Below are 20,746 nucleotides of genomic sequence, written 5' to 3' on the forward strand. Positions count from 1 at the left end.
AGGGTCCCTCCAGCTTCTCCGGTGGGGGCGGCGCTAGGGAGCCCTGCGCCCCCGCCCTCCCGACGCCCCCGCCCCATAGGTGCCCTCGGACCCGCCGAATTCCCAGCGCCCGGAGCCCGCGGGGTACGCCGGGAGGACGGCGCAGGCGGGTGACGTCAGCGCCGCGCCACTCACGCAGGCGTGCGCGCGTGCGCGGCGGCGGGGGGCTGCGCTTCCCAGGGGGCCGCGCGGCGCGCCCACTTCCGGCGGGCGGCGCGGGCCCGGAAGCGGCGCACCGGCGAATCCCGGAGCGACAGGTCGGCGGCGGCGGCGGCGGCGGGAGCATGCGGGGAGGCTGGCGGCCCGCGGCGCGCGGCGCGTTCTTTCCCCGGCGGTGGCGGCGGCGCGCGGCGGCTCTCGCGTGAGGGGCGGCGGCCGGAGCGTCCGGCAGGGCGCCGGACGGGCGGGCGGCGAGGCCCGCGGCTGCGAGGCGGGCCGGACCGGGCGGCGGCGGCGGCGCCATGTGGAGCGGCCGCAGCTCCTTCACCAGCCTGGTCGTGGGCGTGTTCGTGGTGTACGTGGTGCACACCTGCTGGGTCATGTATGGCATCGTCTACACCCGCCCGTGCGCCGGCGACGGCAACTGCATCCAGCCCTACCTGGCGCGGAGGCCCAAGCTGCAGGTGAGCGCGGGGCTTCGTACCTGATCTCTGACCTCGGGCTGGGCGGGGCCGGGCCCTTCGCACCTGAACCTGACCGGGCCTGGGCTGAGTCCTCTCCTCCCCGCCCCCGAATCCTAAAGCTCCTGACCCCGCACGCTGGCCCCCGTGCCCCTCTTCACCCCATCACAAGGCGTCCAGAGTCCCTGTACCCCTGCCCCGTTCATCAGCCAGCCACACACTTTAGCAGGTTGTTCCTTTGCAGCAGGCGTGTCCCAGAGCCTCCTGTCACCGAGCGGAGGTGTGTCCCTTGGGGAGTTAAGATGCACCTTTCCCTGTGTGGCTGGTCAGGTCTCTGTGTGCTTTCTGCCAGGGGCTTTGCCCAGCTGACTTTCTTGACGTCTTTTCCAGCTCAGCGTGTACACCACCACACGGTCCAACCTGGGTGCCGAGAACAACGTGGACCTAGTCTTGAACGTGGAGGACTTTGACGTGGAGTCCAAGTTTGAAAGGTATGGTTGTGGACAGGGTGACAGGCAAGCGTCATTGACGTTGAGATTGTTGACAGGTCAGCGTTCTGCGCGTGAGGAGGGTACCACGGAGAAGCGTCACCAGCCGTCTCGTGCACGGTAGAGCATTTCATTGCAGGCGTGTGTGATACGCACACAAGCAAACTTTGTTTTACTTGAAAGTAGCAGATGCCGAGTTTGTCCTTTAGGAAGTAGCTTACCCAGCATCTGACAGCTGTGGGATACAGTGCGGCCCTGGGGAGCTTCCAGAGGAGTGGGGATTATGGTGGGGACTACATGGGGAACAGAGCTTACACACGCAGTTTCCCACAGAAAACAACTTGTGTTTTCCTGGCAGAAGTGGTTCAGTTATGTCATCTAGAAGGAAAAAGGGAGAGGGACGGAGAGAAGAATTTAGCAGAAAATCATAATTAAGTGAAATGTAACTTTACAACAGAGCAAGCAGGATAAACGTTGACGTCTGTAGAGTGACTTTTTGAAGCTGTATTTAAGCTATGGTTCTAGTTTCTTAAATTCTAGCAAGTTTAATTTTAAAGATGATGTGTTCGTCACAAGTTCTCTTCTTCCCTCTTGGTTGTCTGGGAGGCGTCTGAGTGAGCACCGGGGTGCGTGGTGTCTTGCAGGATACACATCCTCTAGCCGCCCGCCCATGGCCCCTCGGAGAGCTGCTACGGGGGCGGGGCAGGGGGCGGGGCACACACGTTTGGTGTTGGCCCCCTTAGCCTGTGACCTCAGCGCCCGGAATGCAGGCCTTTCGGCTTTTGGGCAGCTGCCGTGCTTTCAGGGTGTGTTCCATAAATGTGCGCACTCAGGACTTCAGTAACGTCCAGGTAGCTGGGTTTCGTTTTCAGTATTTCTCAGCTAAAACTAGTTGGCTTTGGTTTGAAACAACATTTTTTATGGAAATATTTGCATAGTCTCTACTCTGTGTGCACACACAACATAATGTGTGCATGGTTGAAGTCATCATTTGTTTTGTTGCAGGACGGTCAATGTTTCTGTTCCAAAGAAAACCAGGAACAACGGGACGTTGTATGCCTACATCTTTGTCCATCACGCCGGCGTCCTGCCCTGGCACGACGGGAAGCAGGTGCACCTGGTGAGCCCGCTGACCACCTACATGGTCCCCAAACCGGAAGAGGTCAACCTGCTCACTGGGGAATCTGCCACGCAGGTGAGTGGTGCCGGCTGAAGGAAACCTGCTGACCCCCTTGTAGTTCACACACACATGTCTGCACGTACAGTTTGCATCTGGCGCTAGACTGACTGCTGGGAAGTGAAGCGATCAGATGTTATTGGCACATACGTTTTCAGCTCAGTAGCTTCTCATGGGTTTGCAAATAAATTTATGTCAAATTAGTGACATGCAATTTAAGTAGTTCAGTGATTTTTGTTTTTTATTTTTTCTGACTGTGCCGTGCGGCATGCGGGATCTTAGTTCCCCAACCAGGGGTCGAACCCGTGCCCCTTGTATTGGAAGCGTGGAGTCTTAACCACTGGATTGCCAGGGAAGCCTGTTCAGTGACTTTCTTTACCCAGATTCCTTCTCAGGCCACAGGACCTCTCAGCCCCCAGGGAGCGTGTGTGCACCCCAGTGGGTCCAGGGCAGCCCCTTCCACAGAGCTCAGCTGCAGTCAGAACTTAGAGTTGGGAGACACTGCACTGTGTGTAGGACAGGACAACGCTTGAATATTTATTCTAAGGATATAACTCAAAATTATGAAAAAGGTGTGTGTGCAAATTGTATCTTGTACACCCATAGAAAGCTGTACGTACAGCGAAAGGCTGGAGATCGCATACGCAGTCATTACCGCAGTGGAGGGTGGGACAGAGGGATCCTGGTATTCGGGTCCGCGTTGAATGCAAGGGAAGTCATCCACGCCAGGGGTGGCAGCTTTCCGGGATGTGTCTGCAGCTGTCACGTGTGTGTCCTTGGAAAGACCCCTCAGTTCTGTTTCCCTGGGGACCGCACGACACTGCCTCATGGGCCTTTCTGGGGTGCCAGGCGGTGGTGTGAAGGGTGGAAGGAGTCTCTGGAACTTACAGGTGCTGAATAAACGTTAGCTATCGCTACTCCTTGGAAGGCTGTCTTTAGTGTAAATATTAGGGCTAAATTGTAGCTTTAGGGAGGACATAAATATTAATAGAATGACATGGTTCACAGAGCTTCTCAGTGAGATCTGAAATCAAGACTTCCCGGCCGGGCAGAGTTTGTTTCTGAGTTCCGTAGCTTTAGGCTTTTTCCCTAGACGTGGACATGCCCCCTTCCAGACAGCTGGGTGGCGCTGGTTTAGAAGCACCTCCCTTCAGCCTCCTTGCAGAGGGCGGGCTCTCAGCTCCAGCACCTCCTGCAGACGTGCCGGAGGCTTGTCCTTCTCGGGGTCCCTGCTCCGGACAAGGGCCCGAAACAGGAGGCAGAGAGATCCAGGACCCCGTGGTGTGAAACAGCACCCCTTTGGCGTCTGTTGCGAGAAGGAAGTGCGGGTATGAGAGTCGGGGAGCTGGCAGCGTGGGTCCTCCCGTGCCCCGCTGGCCCTGCTTCCGGTTGTGCTCTCGGCTCGTGGGCTGTTCCGAGATGAAGGTGCCAGCGCCCTGCTGCCTCAGAGCCCCCCGGCCCCTCCCACCCCAGCCTTGGTCTTTTCCCGCTAAGTCAGCCCTTACGTGTAGCAGCAGATCGAGGCTGAGAAGAGGCCAACAAGTGCCCTGGACGAACCCGTGTCTCACTGGAGACCAAGGCTGACCCTGAACGTGATGGTGGATGACTTCATCTTTGACGGGGCCTCCCTGCCCGCAGACGTGCATCGGTACATGAAGATGTAAGTGCCGCTGGTCTGGCCGCTGAGCTGAGGCCCAGACGGTGGGAAGGCCACCGTAGTTCACGTTCACTTGCCCGGCTTTGCGCGTCGCTCGTTCACTCCCTGAGCGGACAGCAAAGGGGTGACCTGGTGGGTGGGGGGTGGAGGGATCGTGGCCGGCCAGAATCCTAAAGCAGATGGGCCGCACCCACGTTCCTGAGCCCTCTCTGTGACGAGGGGCCTGGGGTGCTTCCTGGAGCACCCCAGCCTGTCCCTCCTCCCTGGGGGTCTTGCTGATCACGGCTGCCGCCAGGACATGGAAGGGAAACGATGACACGGCAGGCAGTCATCTTGCCCTTTGCTCTTGGCGAAAGCTGGAAGGGAAGATGGAGAGCCTTGATGAGACCCTGTCACTCTGCACCCTGCACAGGAGGTTCTGTCCTGTCTGCGTCCTGTTAGCTCTGACTCGATTACCTTTGCTTAAAAATTGATTGTTAGGTTGTTCTGTCCCCATCACTTGCTATCGTAAGCATGACTGTTAAAATTCACTGACTTAGATGATCCCGTGTCTCTACACTTCAGGGAGCCCCCCTGTGAGATCACAACTTGTCACTGGGTCGTCACATAGCACCTAGAAATGGCTCTGATGAGAATTGTTTCCTTCTTCAGTTTTCAGTGGGTCCTGTGGTGGTGTCATGAGGTTTTCCCTTTTGTAAAACTAAAGTCTAATTTCTGAACACGTGATACATTCACATGGTTGAGAGTGTGAAAGGCACAGAAGGGTCATGGGGTGAAGGCCAGGCGTGGAGGGTAGATGGCTATTCACTTCTCAGCACGTCGCGGGCTGCCCCGTGTCGGCGCACACGCGGCCCCTTGCTTCCCCTCGCGTCCTGAGTGGTGTCCCACTGTGCGCCTGGTGCCCACCTCCTCACCCACCTCCTCCTGGTGGCAGCTGTGCAGGGCAAGAATGTAGCTCATGGCGCCCCTGCTGCCCTGGGCAGGCGTGTCCTGGGACTGTTGTGACCAGAAGCCACTGAAGGTGCGGGGGGATGAGTTCTGTGAGGCAACCCCGCGTCTTGGGGCTGCCTTCAGTCCTGGGGGCACGGGAGCTCACCGTGACCTTGAAACGGCTCTGACCCCCAGGGTCCAGCTGGGGGAGGCGGTGCACTACCTGCCCATCCTGTTCATCGACCAGCTCAGCAACCGGGTCAGGGACCTCATGGTGAGTAGCCAGGGCTCCCTCGGGCCTGTGCTCGGCTCGGCCGCTCGAGCGGGCCCCCAGCTCCTGCCCAGGAGGCGCCAGCGCCCGGGGCTGTGGTCGCGAGAGATGCGTAGGGCCCGGGTGGTGGGCGGGAGGTCAGGGTGCCAGGGCTTCCTGGGGGGGAGCGCCCTGCCGGTGCTGCGAGCTGGGGCTGGGGCCCCACGGGAGGGGAGGGCAGGGCAGGGGAGACTTGGCCTTGGGTCCGAGCAGAGCAGCGTGCGTGGGGCTGGGCTCTCACGGCGCCCTCCCCGCAGGTCATCAACCGCTCCACCACCGAGCTGCCCCTCACTGTGTCCTACGACAAGATCTCACTGGGGCGGCTGCGCTTCTGGATCCACATGCAGGACGCCGTGTACTCGCTGCAGCAGTTCGGTGAGGCCGCTGGGCGGGCGCCCTGGGTTCAGGGGGTCAGTCCAGCCCGGGAGCCCCGGAGCCCGGCTTCCATTCCTCCTGTGAGATCGTCCCCCTTGAAAGGCCACGTTTGGCCCGAGGAGCTCTTCCTGCTGATGAGATGTAGCCTTGCCAGGGCTCTGGTGTGGGGTTGGCAGCGTCCGTCTCACGCAGGGTCTCTGTCCTTTGCAGGGTTTTCAGAGAAGGACGCTGACGAAGTGAAAGGGATTTTCGTCGACACCAACTTGTATTTCTTAGCGCTGACCTTCTTCGTGGCCGCGTTCCACGTGAGTGCTCCTGGGCCCTCAGCGGGGCCTGCCCCCCTCCCCCGCTCAGGAGAGGGTCTGCACCTCGCGCACCAACCAGCTGAAGGACCTGGGGCTTCGTCTGCTGCTTTTGGAAGCTGTTTTGAAAACAAATCCAAAACCAGTGAGATCAACGAATGACTTTGCAAAATAAGCCTGTCCTTGTGGGTGGTATGGTGTGGCAGTTCAGAGGGTGACGGATCAGCCCTGCCGGGAGAATCCCTGTTAGACACAGCGGCTGGCGGCTGCTGGGGAAAGCCAGCCTGGGGGCTCGGGGTCAGGGGGCGGGGGTGAGGCCGCGAGGCACGGGCGCCAAGCTGCAGCCGGTTCCCAGGGCCTGGGAATTGGCCGCCAGTGAAGCCAGATCTCGCCAAAGCTGTGCTGGGAGACACGGGTGTTACTGAAAGGCCAGCATCTCAGGTTGAGCCCAGGCTTGTCTACACAGCTTGAGGGGCTCATCGCTGTCCTGTTTTCTTTGCAGCTGCTTTTTGATTTCCTAGCGTTTAAAAATGACATCAGTTTCTGGAAGAAAAAGAAGAGCATGATCGGAATGTCCACCAAAGCAGGTAGGTGCGCTCAGAACTTGCCCCTGTCCCCAGGACCTGTCCCACCGCGGGCTGATACAGGCGGGTGATAAAGCTCGTTTTGAAACCTACAGTTTGTGATCACCCGTGGCCAACATGGCTCTTGTTCGGGAGGGGCTTTTAGATCCCCTGTGCTAGCAACCCGGGAGGGTGCTGTCTCTGCAGTCGTGGCGAGCGTCACGGAAGCCTGGGACCATAGAGGGCAGGTGACACGGATGCTGATTCTCAGTGCCCGTCTGTGTCGGTTCACAGTCTTGCTCGGCTCCCAAGCTGGGTCTCCAGCAAGAGACGGTTCTTTTCCTCCTGCGGAAGTGACACCCAAGTGGGTGGTCTGGGATGCTGGGTTGGCCCCCGAGTCCAGAGTCCGTGTCTCGGGGTCTTCTGTCCTGACCTCTGGCTTCCTTGGAGGGGAGGGTCCCTCGCTGAGCCCTCCTGCCCCCTCCTCTGGCCTTTTCAGGCTGTGGCACGAGCGGGGCTTGTGGGCCCCGGGGCCTGAGCTCCTGGCGGGGAGCGCCCTACAGGGAGTGTTTCCACGGCTGTGGCGCCTCCTAAAGCACAACCTGAAAGGACGAAGTGCAGCTTGTAAGGGACAGCGGCAGGCAGCGCAGGGCCAGTGCGAAAGCCGGAGAGCCTGGGGTTGGGGCGCAGGATCCCTGTCAGGAGCCCGTTGTCGTAGCACGCCTCGTGTGCCTTTCGTGCCTGTGAGTGTAACTCACACGCGTTCACCTGCTGAGCTTGCCTTCCGTTGGGTCCGTAGCCTTTTGTAATCATTTTGCATGTCCCGTCGCCGCCTGTGGTCCGCGGTTCCTCTTCAGTGGACAAGGCGGAAGAAGCGGTTAGGGAGCTGGTGCGCGCAGGGGCCGTGGGCGAGGCGCGGTGGGGCAGTTCCCCGGCCTCGGCACAGCCCGGTTTCTCCCCAGTGCTCTGGCGCTGCTTCAGCACCGTGGTCATCTTCCTGTTCCTGCTGGACGAGCAGACGAGCCTGCTGGTGCTGGTTCCCGCAGGCATCGGAGCTGCCATCGAGGTGAGCTGCCCGCCGGGGCACCGGTCTGAGCGCGTGTCTGGGGTTCCGGGGCCCAAGCGCTCGGCGCAGTCGGGACCCGCGTCACTGCCCAAGGAGCGGCCGCCGGCCCGGCAGCCGGGCGAGGGCGCGGCTGCCGCGGCTTCTCGGGCAGAGCTGCCGACGCCTCCACGTGTCTCGTGGCCCAGAAGCTTCAGCTTGTCCCGTCCGTCCATGGGATGTGCTGACACGGTGGCTGAAGCCCGTGCAGCCCTTGCTGCGCTGGATGCCGTGCGAAGCAGAACGTGTGATGCAGGGGCAGTGGAGGGGGCGGCAGGCCTCTGGCACCACCCTGACCGGGACCCTCAGCCGTGGTCGTATTCCAGGGCCCCTGCCAGTGGGCACTGGCTCACACGGCTGTCGGGTTGGGGGCTGCGCCGGCACCGCCCATCAAGGAAGTGCTGGTGGGACCCCTCTATGGGCACTAGTCACCATGTGGAGCCGACTTCACGGCCGTGGTGCAGGTCCCACTTTAGGGAGGGTCCTGGAGAGACCTGGCCACAGCGGGGCGTGGGGCTTGGGGTCTCCCGGGGAGCAGAGGAAGGTGCCAAGGCGAATCTGGAGACAGGCGGGGTGGGGCATCAGTGCAGGTGGGCTGGGCGGGGGGATGGCCCGACTGGCGCCATCTCGGTGGTCCTGGGGAGGTGGTTGGGTCCACGTGGGCGGACAGACTGGGTGGGTGTGGGCTGGAGACCGGGGGGCCGTCCTGGGGCGTACCCGCTGGCAGGCGTGAGGGGCAGCGGGTAGCTGAGTGGTCGGGCTGGGCTGGGGCGTGAGGTGCCTGAGCAGCCGATGCCCTGGTCAGTCGCCATCCGAGCAGCGGGTCCCGGCTTCTCCCTGGTCCTGGAACCTGAAGTGTGGGTTTTTCACCTTCTCAGCTGTGGAAAGTGAAAAAGGCCTTGAAGATGACTGTCATCTGGAGAGGCCTGAGGCCCACGTTTCAGGTAGGGACCCAGCCGCATCCTCTCGGGGATCTGTCACCTCCTCCTGCTACTCCCAGCCCACCTTCTTCGTGTTTCGGCCAGTCTGCTCATGCAGGTTGCTGATGTGTTTCCTAGTTGCGTCCTGAGGAGATGCAGGTCTCCGTGAGGGCAGGGGATCGTCACGTGGTCACGTTGCTGACCTTCCGACCCCAAGAGCAGCTCGTCACCTGCAGAGCAGTGGGGAGACGCAGGGGCGTCTCGGGGCGAGTGGGCGGCTCACTGCACCTCTCTGCAGCTCTGCCCACGAGCCTCCTCAGTTCCGATGCACCCGGGGTCCCCAGTCGTAGACCCAGCGCCAAGCACGCTGCACAGCACCTCCGCCTCCGTGACCAGACAGGACGCTGGGCGGCCAGGCTCAGGGGTGGCACTCCCCACTCCTGCGGGGGTGTGATGCCGCCACGTGACAGCACAGTTCCTAGTTTCCCGAAGAGCTGCCCTTTGGTGTGGAGTTTCCTGGGCAGGTGCGGGCAGGGGCTCGGGCGTCAGTGTGAGGTTTACGGTCGGGCAGCTCACTGCTTCCTGTGACGGGCCTTGGGGTTTATGACGCTCCAGGTTTCCAGGTCAAGGGCAGGTCACTCGCAGACAGGGTGCAACTTCCCTTGATCTGAGTCAGCCCAGTGAATCCACTTTGATTTAAGAGCAGTGTCTTCACTGCGGAACTCCACGGAACTGGGAACAGGAAGCAGCGCGGGGAGTGAAGCGCAGGTTGGCGGCCCTGCTTCCGCCTCGTGTCCCACGCGGTGTGGCTTGCGGGTTGCGGCCATCGGGTCCTCTGCGCCACCGCCTCTGAAGCGGGGGGGCTGCCACGCCTGGGCTGAGCATTCCTGCCTCTCAGCCTGCAGCCCGGTCCCTCCTGCTGTGGCAGCCAAGCTGAGCCCAGATGCCTGCCTGGGCCACGACGTAACGTGGTTGTATTGAATTTCGTTGCAGTTTGGCACTTACAGTGAATCTGAAAGGAGAACGGAGGAGTACGACACTCAGGTGAGCGGTGGTCTGGGGCACGCATGCCGGCCTGGAGGTGGTGTCCTGGCTGCAACCGTCCCTGTGGAGAAGCTGTGTCCTGGAGCCAAGGCCCCCAGGGAGCCGGCCTGCCTGCCTGGGGGTTCTGACCCGGGAGGGAGCCCAGGGGCTTCTCTGTTTCCCAGCCCCTGCGGGCGCCCGTGCTGAGTGCTATACCACCGGGAGATGGCTTATTCCCGGTGGGCGGCTGTGGGGTTGCGAGCTGAGCCTCTGTCCCTGAGACGTGGTGACCCCACAGGCTCTGCGTCCTAGGCCATCGGACTCCCCCTGCCGAGGGGAGCTGTGGTTTTCATTTTGATTTAATACACGTTTCCCGAGCAGGGATGCTTTTATGTTCTGGTTTGATGGGCATCGACCGCATCCCAGTTTTTATTGGGTTTTTGATAAAGTTCAAATCAGAATTAAGGGTGATGCACTGCGTTAGTTGGAAGGCAGCCCTAAACTCGGAGTTCTGGGAGCATTTCTACAGAGTTCTTTCCAAGACGTTTAGCCATTGCTCTGCCCTGGGTTGGTCTGTCAGTTTGGCTGTTTTTTGCGGGCCGGTATTGTTACTGTTATCTCTGCTGTGCGGTCTTCATGGTGGACGTTCTGTGGTGTTTGCACAAATGCTCACCGACACACATCCTCCACACAGACTAGCTTCGCTGCCCTAAACGTCCTGGGTGTTTTCCCCTTTTTGTTAGTGAGTTCCATCGAGAAAGTTTCTGCAGGTTTGATGGTGGAGTCTCACTGGACGTGTTCTGTTCCCCGTAGGCCATGAAATACTTGTCGTATCTCCTTTACCCTCTCTGCATCGGGGGCGCCGTCTATTCTCTGCTGAACGTCAGATACAAGAGGTAGGACGTCACCCCGCTACTTTTCAGCCGGAGCCCAGGGTCACGGGCTGGGCCAGCAGTGGGGCCGGCACTGGGACGCCCCTGGGCCGCAGTCCTGGGCCTGCCCACCGCTGCTGGCTCTGCACGGCCCTCTCTGGTCCTTGCGGGGTCGGGAACGCTCATGGGAGCAGGCCTCGGGCTTGAACACACTGCCCGGGGCCAGAGGGGCCGAGGCGTCCACGGGCATCCGTGGTTTCCCGTCTCACTGGAAGTTGTGAAGGAAAGTCCGTCGGTGCCGAGTCTCTGCCCTCACCTTGGTGAGGGCTCCTGGGAAGCCGCTCCCTGTGCAGGTCGCCCCCGGCCAGCCAGCAGGGTCCCGGGGCTGTGGGGAGCAGACCCCAGCCCTGGCGCTGGCGCTGGAGGGCGTGCGGGCGTGTGTGGGGCTCGGCGGATAGCAGAGGCCAGCGCCGGGGCCTGCGGCCTCCGCCATCACCCGCTCCTCCCTTCCAGCTGGTACTCCTGGTTGGTCAGCAGCTTCGTCAACGGTGAGTCCTGGGTCTCCCGTCTCAGAGACAGCGTTTGCAGCGGGTCACTTTGTCCCACCGCTGCGTGGCCCGGTGTGGTGAGGGGTCCCCGTCAGGCCCCGCCCTGCCCCGTGCTCTCCTCTCCGGGCCCCGTGTTGCCTGCTGGGCCCGCGGGACTGGCCGTGGGCGGTGCGCTCTCCGTGGGATGGTTGGGTGCGGGCAGTGAACCCCGCTGTCTTAGGGCACCCCAGAGCCCCAGCCCCCAGCCCTGTGTCCTGGAAGGAGCGCCCGCCCACTGGGCTCGCCCTGACCGCGCTGCCGCTCTGCAGGCCGACAGGGCCGGGCTCGCGGGCTGCCGCGTTCACCAGTGTGGACAGGGGCCCTGTCTCAGCCCCGCGGGCGGGGGGCGGGTGGTTCACCACAGGACGGGGCTCTCGGGCGCGGGGTGTCCAGTGGTCGTGAAGCCTGGGGGGCGGCCGCAGGCCCGAGCACGGCACGTCTCCACGCCGCGTCTGTCTCCTCAGGAGTCTATGCCTTTGGCTTCCTCTTCATGTTGCCCCAGCTCTTCGTGAACTACAAGGTAAGACGCGTCCCTGCGTCCCCATGCCTCCCCGCACCGCCCCCCGCGTCCCCGTGCCGCCCCTGACGTGCTTTGTCTCCCTGTCCCCAGATGAAGTCGGTGGCTCACCTGCCCTGGAAGGCCTTCACCTACAAGGTCAGCGCCTCGCCTGCACAGGGCCCTCGGGGACTTGTCGTCAGGCTGGGCCATGCATCAGGCGGCCCTTCTGTGGACCGGCGTCGGGGGCTCCTTTAAGACATAGGGTGCCCTGCGGCGACTCTGAAAGGCCACGCTTCTTTGTCACAGCAGCACAAGGTGTTCTCCGAGTTAGAGCCGTGCTGCTTCTTGCCAACACGAATCAGAGAGCAGGCAGATGCCCTTGACCCGGTGGCCAGTGTCTGGGGTGCTGGGTCCGTGTCCACCCAGACGGCGGGTCCAGTTTCCCGGGGCCGGGCTGGCCGAGGGCTGTCTTGGTGCGTCATGGCCTGTCCCACACACACAGGCGGGGACCACACGGCCCTCCGGTGCTGTTGGCTGTGAACTAGAGCGAGCGGCATTGGGGTGGGGGAACGGTTAGAACATCCTTCTGTCTTCGGAACCGACTGGCCGTTCTCGGGCAGGCCGGCACCGTGATAGCCAGGCTCCCGGGTGGTGCTCCTGGGTCCCGCGTGCGGAGAGCAGGTGGGATGCTGGGCCTTGGGGTCTGTGCAAGGGGGTACCCTGGGCGTCAGCCCCCCCCCCACCTCCAGCTGGCTCCTGCTTCGTGTGGTGGCTCTGAGGTCACTGTGGGCGGCGCGAGTGCAGGGACGAGACCGCGTGCCTGGGTGGTCCAGGTGGGCACTGGGGCCCTGTCTCACGGCCTCGCCCGCCCGCAGGCCTTCAACACCTTCATTGACGACGTGTTCGCCTTTATCATCACCATGCCCACCTCCCACCGGCTGGCCTGCTTCAGGGACGACGTGGTGTTTCTCGTGTACCTTTACCAGCGATGGTGAGTGCCCAGTGGACTCGCTCGGGCCGCAGACCCACGCCTGGTCCTGTGGGGAGAGATTTGCGGGTGGCGGATGGGGCCTGGCGCTCTGGTGCCGGAGCGCTGCTTTCTGTCTGATTCGATCGCCCCTCGAGCGCACGGCTCTCCTGCGGCGGGAGGGTCGCTCGCAGCTGCTGTTCCGCGGAGCCCGCCGGAGGAGCTGCCTCAGCCCGGTGCTGCACGGCGGGGGCCGGGCTCAGGTCCCCTGTGGACGTGTCCCAGCCCTGCCTCCCCCTGGCCATCACTGTCCTCGTCCTCTCATCGGCCTCGAGAGCAGAGCTCTGGCCTGACCATCGCAAGAACGTCAGGCGGGCACGAGGCCAACCCGCACGCACCTCTCCCGTGGAGAACCGACCGTCCAGGTCTTGGCCGTCGAGCGCCCAGGACACGCGCGTGCGCCTGTCCAAACCAGCTGGCGTGACGCACGCGTGGTCTCGTTGCAGGCTTTATCCCGTGGATAAGAGCAGAGTGAACGAGTTCGGGGAGTCCTACGAGGGGAACCCCCAGCGGAAACCCCACGCAGACTGAGCCCGACCCTGGCTGCTCACAGCCGCGCGGAGGCTTTGGTGGAACTTCTGACGTCACACCCCTGCGTTGCCAAAACCCCGAATGTCCCTCACGTCCCCGGGTTCCGTCACGCTGTGTCCGACGGGAGCTGGCAGCCCTGCCGCCGCCGCCCGCGTGAACGTCTGTCCAGTGGCCGTGGCTGCGGGAGCGTCCGGTGCTGGCGGGGGCTGCGCCGTCACTGCCCTGCCCCAACCCGGGGGAGTCGTCTCGGGGCCTGTAAACAGTCCTTGAGGGGATATCAGACGTCTCTGAATCCATTCCGTGCAGACTCTGGGATCAAATGGCTTTTTTCCTTTTTGTTTAAAATTTGACTATTTTAAGGCTTAATGTATGTATGTTTCTATTTTAAAATAAATTTCTCTGGCTGTAACACTCTTTTTGATCTGGTATAACATGTAAGGTTTCAGATGCTGGCGTTTACCCCATTCCCGGAAATGAACGTGTGATGTGGTTTGTCCATATGTTTGTTAAAAGGAGCAAATTTAAAGAATCTTTCAGGCCAGGACTGTTCTTAAAATGCCTGCGTCTGGTATTGAAGCCTAAGTCATCACAGTCTTTGAGGGGTCAGGTGGATGGGGTTTTGTTAGAGAAACGCCCTGGGTAGCGCAGAGGGAGAAATAGGGCAGGAAGGCGTCTTCCCTGACAGGACAGGGAAGGGCGAGGTCTGGAGGGTGCCAGGACCGAGTCCTGTTCAGTGAGCTTAGCTCCTGAGGGCCAGTTCTCACCGTGAGTGGGCACGTGAGCACGTGCAGGAGGCACGTGCGTACGTCAGCATCTCAGCCCCTGTGCCTGGCTCTGAATCCAGTCTTTCTCATTGATGCGATCATTCCTCGGCGATGTCTACACTGGCAGCCTGTGGCCTCCAGAAGTTCGTCAAACGGCCCCTTCCTGGGCAGAACATGGAGCCGAGGCAGCTGGGCACTGGCTGGCGTCTGGAGGCGGCTCTCAGGGTCAGGGCTGTGTGTCCTTCCCACGAGTCCTCACAAGGCCAGACAGAACTGCATCCAGAGGTCAGCGGCCAGCATTCACCACCCGTGTTTTAGAAGAGAAGCTGCTGATTTAGAATTCTTTACCCACTGAAGGTATGTCTCAGAATACATTTTAAAATGGGATTTACAGACATCCAAAAGCTGGAAGAATTCATCACAGCAAATTTGCTCTGTAAGAAGTTACAGGGAGTCCTTCCATCAGGGGTGAGGGCAGCAGGTACAAATCTGATCTGCACAAAGTAGGGTAAACCCCGGAAACAGCAACCACGTGGGCAAGTACAGACTTATTTTCTTATTTAAATGATCTAAAAAATAAACCACTTAAAGCTAAAATAATAACAGTGTTTTGTGAGGCTCATAACATGTAGCAATAAAATGTGTGACAGCACAAAGGCCTGCAGGGAGGTTCTTGCACTGGGTGTGAAGATGTGATGTGACTCCAGGTGGATGGAGATGGGTTAGAGACAAGTGGCCTCTGAAACAAAACAGCCAATAAGGAAGACAGAAACACTCAGCGCAGGAGAAGGCAGGGCAATGTGGAAAGGAGCGAGAACAGTTGGGACGAGTTGAAACCAGTAGCAAAACTGTATACTTAAACCCAACTTATTAATAATCACATTAAATGTAAATGGTTTAGACACCCCCAACTAAAAGGCAGAGATTACCAGACCAAATAAAAAAGCAGGACCCAAGAACACAGACAGGTTAAAATCAAACACTGAGAGAAGATCCACCATGTTAACATCAGGAAAAGTATATTTTAGAGAAATAATATAACCAAGAAATGAAGTCTTTTCATAAAAATAAAGGTATCAGTTCATCAAAAGGACATAACAATCCTAAATGTTTATGTACCCAATAACAGAGCTTGAAAATATATTAAGCAAAAATGTTTAGAAATGCAAGGAGAAATAGTGGAGTACACAGTTATAAGAGATTTCAATGCCATCTCAGTAATTGATAGAACAAGTATTAGGAAATCTCTGTAAGAACAGAGGAGACTTGAACACTTTCACTCTATGTGACCTATTTACAGACACTCCACCCAACTTCAGAAGTGTACACATTCTTTTCAAGAGCATACAGAGCATTTACCGAGAAAGAATATTCTGGGCCAGAAAACCAGCCTAAACAACATTTAAAATGCGTCAAGTCATACAAATTATGTTCTTTAGCCCCAGTAGAATTAAGTTAGAAATCAATAACACAAAGATCTGGGGAAATCTCCAAATATTTGGAAATTAAATATCACCACTTTGAAATAAGCCATGAATCAAAGAAGAACCCAAAAGGGAAATAAGAAAGTATTTTGAAGTGAATGAAAATGAAAACATGAAATAGCCACATTTGTGGTACTTGATGGGGAGATGGAGGCCCAGCTGAAGCCATGCTTAAGAGGGGTTTAGGGCACTAAAAACCTATAGCAGGAAAAGGTTTCCACATCCTCAGCTTCCACCTTAGGAAACTAAGAGCAGATTAAACCCAAAGGAAGTAGGAGAACATAACACGTATCAGAGCAGAAATCAGTGACACAGGAAAAAGACAATACTGGGACTTCCCTGGCGGTCCAGTGGTTAAGACTTCACCTTCCAATGCAGGGGGAGCAGGCTCGATCCCTGGTCAGGGATCTAAGATCCCACATGCCTCAGGGTCAAAAAATCAAAACATAAAACAGAAGCAATATTGTAACAAATCCAATAAAGACTTTAAAAATGGTCCACATCAAAAAAAATCTTTAGAAAAAGACAATACGGAATATTAATGAACTCGAAATCTTGTCCTTTGAGAAGATCAATAAAATGAATAAACATCCAGCCAGACTAATTAGGAGGAAAGGAGTGAAAACGCAATCACAGCATCAGTTATGAGGGAGGTGACATCACCAGATTCTACACATGTTTAAAGAATAGTAAAGAATATCGGGGCAGCTTTGTGCCGATACAGCCAAAAAACATGGACAAATGGACAAATCCCTGGAGAGACACAAACCACCCAAGCTCTCACAGGAAGAAACCTGAATAGCCCTGTCTCTTCTGAAAATTCAATTTGAAGTTAAACCTTTCCCACAAAGAACCTTAGAACCAGATGGCTTCTCGGTGCGTCCACCTGACATTTAGGGAAGAAGTGGTACCAGTGCTATGGTCTTCCAGAAGACTGAGCAGGATGGGATGCCCCCCGACGCCCAAGCAGCATCACCGCACGTCCAGGCCAGACAGGCCTCGCGGGAAGAACGTTCCAGGACGTTTCACTCTGACCCCACCTCAGTGCCGCTCCCGCGGGCTCCTGGCTATTTCTCCCTGAACCTCACGAGTAAGTCTCCTGCTCTCACACGTGCTTCCGTTCCCTGGCCCACATTTCTTAGACCAGACCCTCCTTCCTGAAGCACATCCTCTAGAAATCCGGCTGCTGGTAAGATCCTTCCAGGTTTATTCCGCACACAGGCCTTCACTTCACCCTCATCCTTGAAAGATGCTCCTGGGGGATGGTGGTGCTTCTCCCGCTGCCAGCAGTCTTTCCAGAGCCGCCGTGGCTTCTCCCGTCTGAGTCCGCGATGCTCTCTCTACCACGTGTGGCATCCTTGCCGTCTCCCTTTCCATGTGTGATGCACTGATTCCAACAGCGTGTTGGAGTCTCCCATCGACAATGGGAGCGCCTCGGCCACTTTTCCCAGAAACGCCTCTTCCACACGTGGCTTCTCCGCTGAGATGTGTTCTGTTCTCCCTCCTAGTTGTCAACCCCCTTGCCCCTCTGTGCTGAAGGCAGTGTTGTTTTCAGAGAGATCTGTGTTTCCACGGTGCTAATTGTCTCGACTTTGGCACTTAGTTCATTTACTGAATTGTTCATTATTCAGTCATCTATATGGTTCCAGACGTTGTATTTGATTTTAATTTTATTTATTAAACCTCCTGGTCTGTCTGAAGGGTCTTCTCCTCTGCCTGCTCTCCCGCCTCTGGGTTTGGATAGAGGACGGGTCGGCGCTGGGGGTGAATGTCCTTCGGTGGCTGCAGAGTCTGCAGGCCGGATCCGGCTGCTTTGCTTCTGTTGGGGTCCGTCTGTTCTCACTCACAGTACTTTGTCCTCCTGTGCGTCCAGAGGTTTTTGGTTGTGAGCTCATATTTGGTTAAGACTGATCTGTGGGAATCCTGAGGCCAAATGCGTGGGTGATTCCTTCCAGGAAGCATTAGAGCTCGTGTCCTGTCTGCCGGGTCCCGGGCTCTGTGGGTAGAAACACCTTGAGACCCTCCGAGGCCCTGTGAGCCCGGGGTCGGCCGAGGCGGATAATGTCGGCTTCTGGTGGCCAGGGTGACGCGTCTGGGTTTTATTCCAGGAGCAGTGGAAGGCTCTGGTGGGTGTGATACGCTCTGACTCGGGCTTTTCTGAGATCATTCTGGCGCTTCCTGGAGCGTGGCTGGCGGCCTGGAAGGAGCTAGAACCCACCCACCCCCTGCCTGCGCCCCACTGCCCCCCGAGCTGCAGCTGCCCTGCATCCTGACCGGGGACTGGGTGTGTCTGTGAGGAAGGCCCTGCTCACTCCTCTCAGCGAAGCTCGGACCCCGGCCTCTTTCCTCCCCCTCCCCCCTCGCTCTTGTGACGGGCGGGGCAGAGTGGCCCCATGGCTCACAGCTTCTCAGTGACCCTGGTGAGGACCCCCTCCGCTGAAGGGCTTTGTAGACGCCCCCGCCCCGGCCCTGGGCCGTGCCCACTGGGGAACTGGGACACGGCTGGGCCAGGCGCGATTAAAGGGCTTAATTCTGTAAGTAAATTCCACCATTCAGCATCCAAGTGGATAATTTTATCTTACCGCTTCCTTAAACTTCATCAAATAACTTTCAAGTGTGCAGAAAGCCAAAGGTGTGTGTATAACAGGAGCCGAACTGTGTTTGCCAAAGTGCGAGGACTAAATGCCCCATTTGGAGGGATTTTTAGTCCTAAGCACTTTTTATTGGTTTTCATAAGGTGGTTTAAGGTGTGGGAGAAAGTACACAAAGGCGTGGAAGCCGGTCAGACGGATCTGAGGCCAAGCTGCCAAGCTGCCGGGGGAGATCAAAGGTCTCGTCCACCGAGAAACTGGGGAAAGATGACTGTATTCCCCAGAGTCGCCCTGTGGGCAGGCAGTGAGCCTGTGGGCTGTGTCCCTGGGTCCCCCACCCAACTTGCTGCCTTTCCTCCTAGCTACGCTGTGTCGCCCCAGCGCCAGCTGGGTGTGCAGCGGGACACCGTCCTGGCTCTGCCCCAGATTCTTGGGGGCTTTCAGGAAGCCGCCAAACGGACCTGCAGGGCAGGGTGATGACACCTGCCCACCTCCTCCAGGGCCGCTAGGAGCTGCTGTGTGGGAAGTCGCTGTGTGAATCATAAAGTTCCACGAAAACGAAGACCGTTCTTCATGTTATTTATCTTTACCTCTAAGAATTAAACAACCGTTCCAATAAACGTGAGGCAGGACAAACCTCCACAAAAAAGGGGCATAAAACACCCACTGCATGAGTCTGCTCCCGGAGACCCGCCCAGGCTCCTGACCCATGAACCCCATGAGATAATAAAACGGTTGCTCTGAGCCCGCACGTTGGAACAACGGGATCCTTGGACTCAGAGAACCTGGGAGACGGGACGGAGGCAGAGGTCCTGGAGGGCAGCCCTCCACCCAGGGTGGCTCCGGGCAGGACGGCTGCCGCCTCCTGCCTGCGTGGTCCCTGCCGCCAGGACCGTCCTCCTCGTCCTCTGCTCCGTCCCCTTCCCAGTGGGCCCCCTGGCTCTCCCTCTGGTGCCAAGAGGAGGTCCGGCCCCTCTGCCCCTCTGCTTCTCCAGAAAACACTTCCTAAATGCCAGTCCCTAAAGCTGCCTCGGCAATGTTCCCCCCGCCGCCTGCCCCCTTGGTGTCCAGCATGAAGGGCAGTGCTCTGCCCATCATTTGTCTTCTCTGTTCCCTGAGCCAGACCCACCTCGGCCCACGTGCAGCCCTGCTGTCGCATCAGCGCCCCCTCCCGGGTGTCTCCAGCGCTGCTGGAGTCCAGGCCTCTCAGGACCCGTCTGTCCCGTCTACTCCCCGTCAGAGCCCCTGCAGGAAAATTCAGGGACACCACCACGTGCAGGCGAGGGACCTCTCATATGGCGCTGGTTGGGATGCAAAACAGAAAACTAGACATATACTCATGACGTGACCCAGCGACCGGACCCCTGGGCGTTTGTCCCCGAGCGACGAAAAGTCATGTAATTGTGTACACTATGTACAACAAACACCCTGTCTGCAGTCGTTCATGGCGGCTGTATTTGCAATGGTTCCAAAGTGGGAAAAACCCAAATGCCCCTCAACAGGCCGCGTGGCTACATTAGCTGCCCATCCAGGCCTGGAATGCTGTTCCAGGATCAAAGGGGCAGACGATTGACACACACACGAATTATGCTGAGTGGAAAAGCCACCTTGAGGTGACGTGTGATATGATTCCATTTATGTAACTGTCTTGAAATGACACGGTTCAGCACAGAGTAGGCTAGTGGTCACCTGGGGCACTGGGAGAGGAACCCAGAGGCAGAGCCGCTGCCCTTGACAGCTGCACGCTCTGCTGCATTGAGTGTCGAGGGCAGAGGGATGGCTCAAGGACGCCCCTTCCTAGCCCTGGAACCTGGGCGTGTGACCTCCTACACCAGGGGCTTTGAGGCCGGGACACAGCCCGGACTAGCTGGACCCTGAGTCAATCGCAGGCTCCTTGTCAGGGTCACGGAGGGGGCCGCATCCACAGAGGCAGAGGTCGGGGCCAGAGAGCGTGGCAGGTCCACAGGCCATCCCTCTTCTTCTCCCTCTCCCTCTCTCCCTCCCTCTCTCCCTCTCTCCCTCTCTCCCTCTCCCTCTGTCTCCTTTTTCTTCTCTCTCTCCCTCTCCCTCTTCTCCCTCTCCCTCTCCCTCCCTCCCTGTCTCCTTCTTCTTCTCTCTCTCCCTCTCCCTCTCTCCCTCTTCTCCCTCTCCTCTCTCCCTTTCCCTCTCTCTCCCTCTCCCTCTCTCCCTCCCTCTCTCCCTCCCTCTCTCCCTCTCTCTCTCTCTCTCTCTCTCTCCCTCTCTCCCTCTCTCCCTTTCCCTCTCCCTCTCTCCCTTTCCCTCTCCCTCTCTCTCTCCCTCTCTCTCCCTCTCTCTCCCTCTCTCCCTCCCTCTCTCCCTCTCCCTCCCTCTCACCCTCTCTCTCTCCCTCTCTTCCTCTTCTTCTCTCCCTCCCTCTCTCCCTCTCCCTCCCTCTCACCCTCTCTCTCTCCCTCTCGTCCTCTTCTCTCCCTCTCCCTCTTCTCCCTCTCCCTCTCTCCTTCCCTCTCTCTCTCCCTCCCTCTCCCTCTTCTTCTCTCTCTCCCTCTCTCCCCCTCTCCCTCTCCCCCTGTTCTTCTCCCTCTCCCCCTCTCTCTCTCCCTCTCCCCCTGTTCTTCTCCCTCTCTCCCTCCCTCTCTCCCTCTCTCTCTCTCTCTCTCTCTCTCTCCCCTCCTAGCATCTGGTCCTCAGGTCCGTGGTGCCGTCCCACGTCTTGGCTGCAGATCCGAGGGTGCCTGGGTCGGGGCGTGGGCACGTGCATCAGGTTTGCCAGCCCGTGGGCATGGGGTGGTGCCAGACACGTCACTGTGGCCTGTCCCCCTCCCTGGGCTGCCCTCCAGAGCCAGCCCTCCTGCGCCCGCGGGGCTGCGGTGTCCCGAGGCCAGTGGCAGCGAACACAGGAAGCA

The 20,746-nt window shown here is 58.7% G+C and overlaps 1 protein-coding gene across 2 annotated transcripts; it reads left to right on the forward strand.

Moving 5' to 3' along the window:
* Positions 1-253: 253 nt before the first annotated feature.
* CLPTM1L (CLPTM1 like) lies at positions 254-13,431 on the forward strand. Of its 2 annotated transcripts, none has more exons than XM_082456376.1 (17): positions 254-662; positions 1,050-1,150; positions 2,153-2,342; positions 3,836-3,984; positions 5,107-5,185; positions 5,479-5,596; positions 5,807-5,901; positions 6,401-6,485; positions 7,424-7,527; positions 8,442-8,507; positions 9,477-9,527; positions 10,320-10,402; positions 10,892-10,926; positions 11,430-11,485; positions 11,576-11,620; positions 12,340-12,455; positions 12,938-13,431. In XM_082456376.1, exons 1-17 carry the CDS (start codon positions 501-503, stop codon positions 13,020-13,022), a joined length of 1,620 nt encoding a protein of 539 aa, XP_082312502.1. In that variant the 5' UTR covers positions 254-500; the 3' UTR covers positions 13,023-13,431. The 2 variants fall into 2 exon arrangements, with proteins under 2 accessions (XP_082312502.1, XP_082312503.1); XM_082456377.1 differs by having other exon boundaries at positions 3,839-3,984.
* The last annotated feature ends 7,315 nt before the right edge of the window (positions 13,432-20,746 follow it).

The sequence above is a fragment of the Balaenoptera physalus genome, assembly GCF_965194825.1.
Source record: "Balaenoptera physalus genome assembly, chromosome: 3".
Taxonomy (NCBI): Eukaryota; Metazoa; Chordata; class Mammalia; order Artiodactyla; family Balaenopteridae; genus Balaenoptera; species Balaenoptera physalus.

Bases quoted from the DNA above. Each gene is read 5' to 3' on its own strand.
- CLPTM1L (XM_082456376.1), top strand. From the start codon at position 501: ATGTGGAGCGGCCGCAGCTCCTTCACCAGCCTGGTCGTGGGCGTGTTC. The intron at 1,151-2,152 runs GTATGGTTGTGG...GTTTTGTTGCAG, and splicing joins GTGGAGTCCAAGTTTGAAAG to GACGGTCAATGTTTCTGTTC. The intron at 2,343-3,835 runs GTGAGTGGTGCC...CCTTACGTGTAG, and splicing joins CTGGGGAATCTGCCACGCAG to CAGCAGATCGAGGCTGAGAA.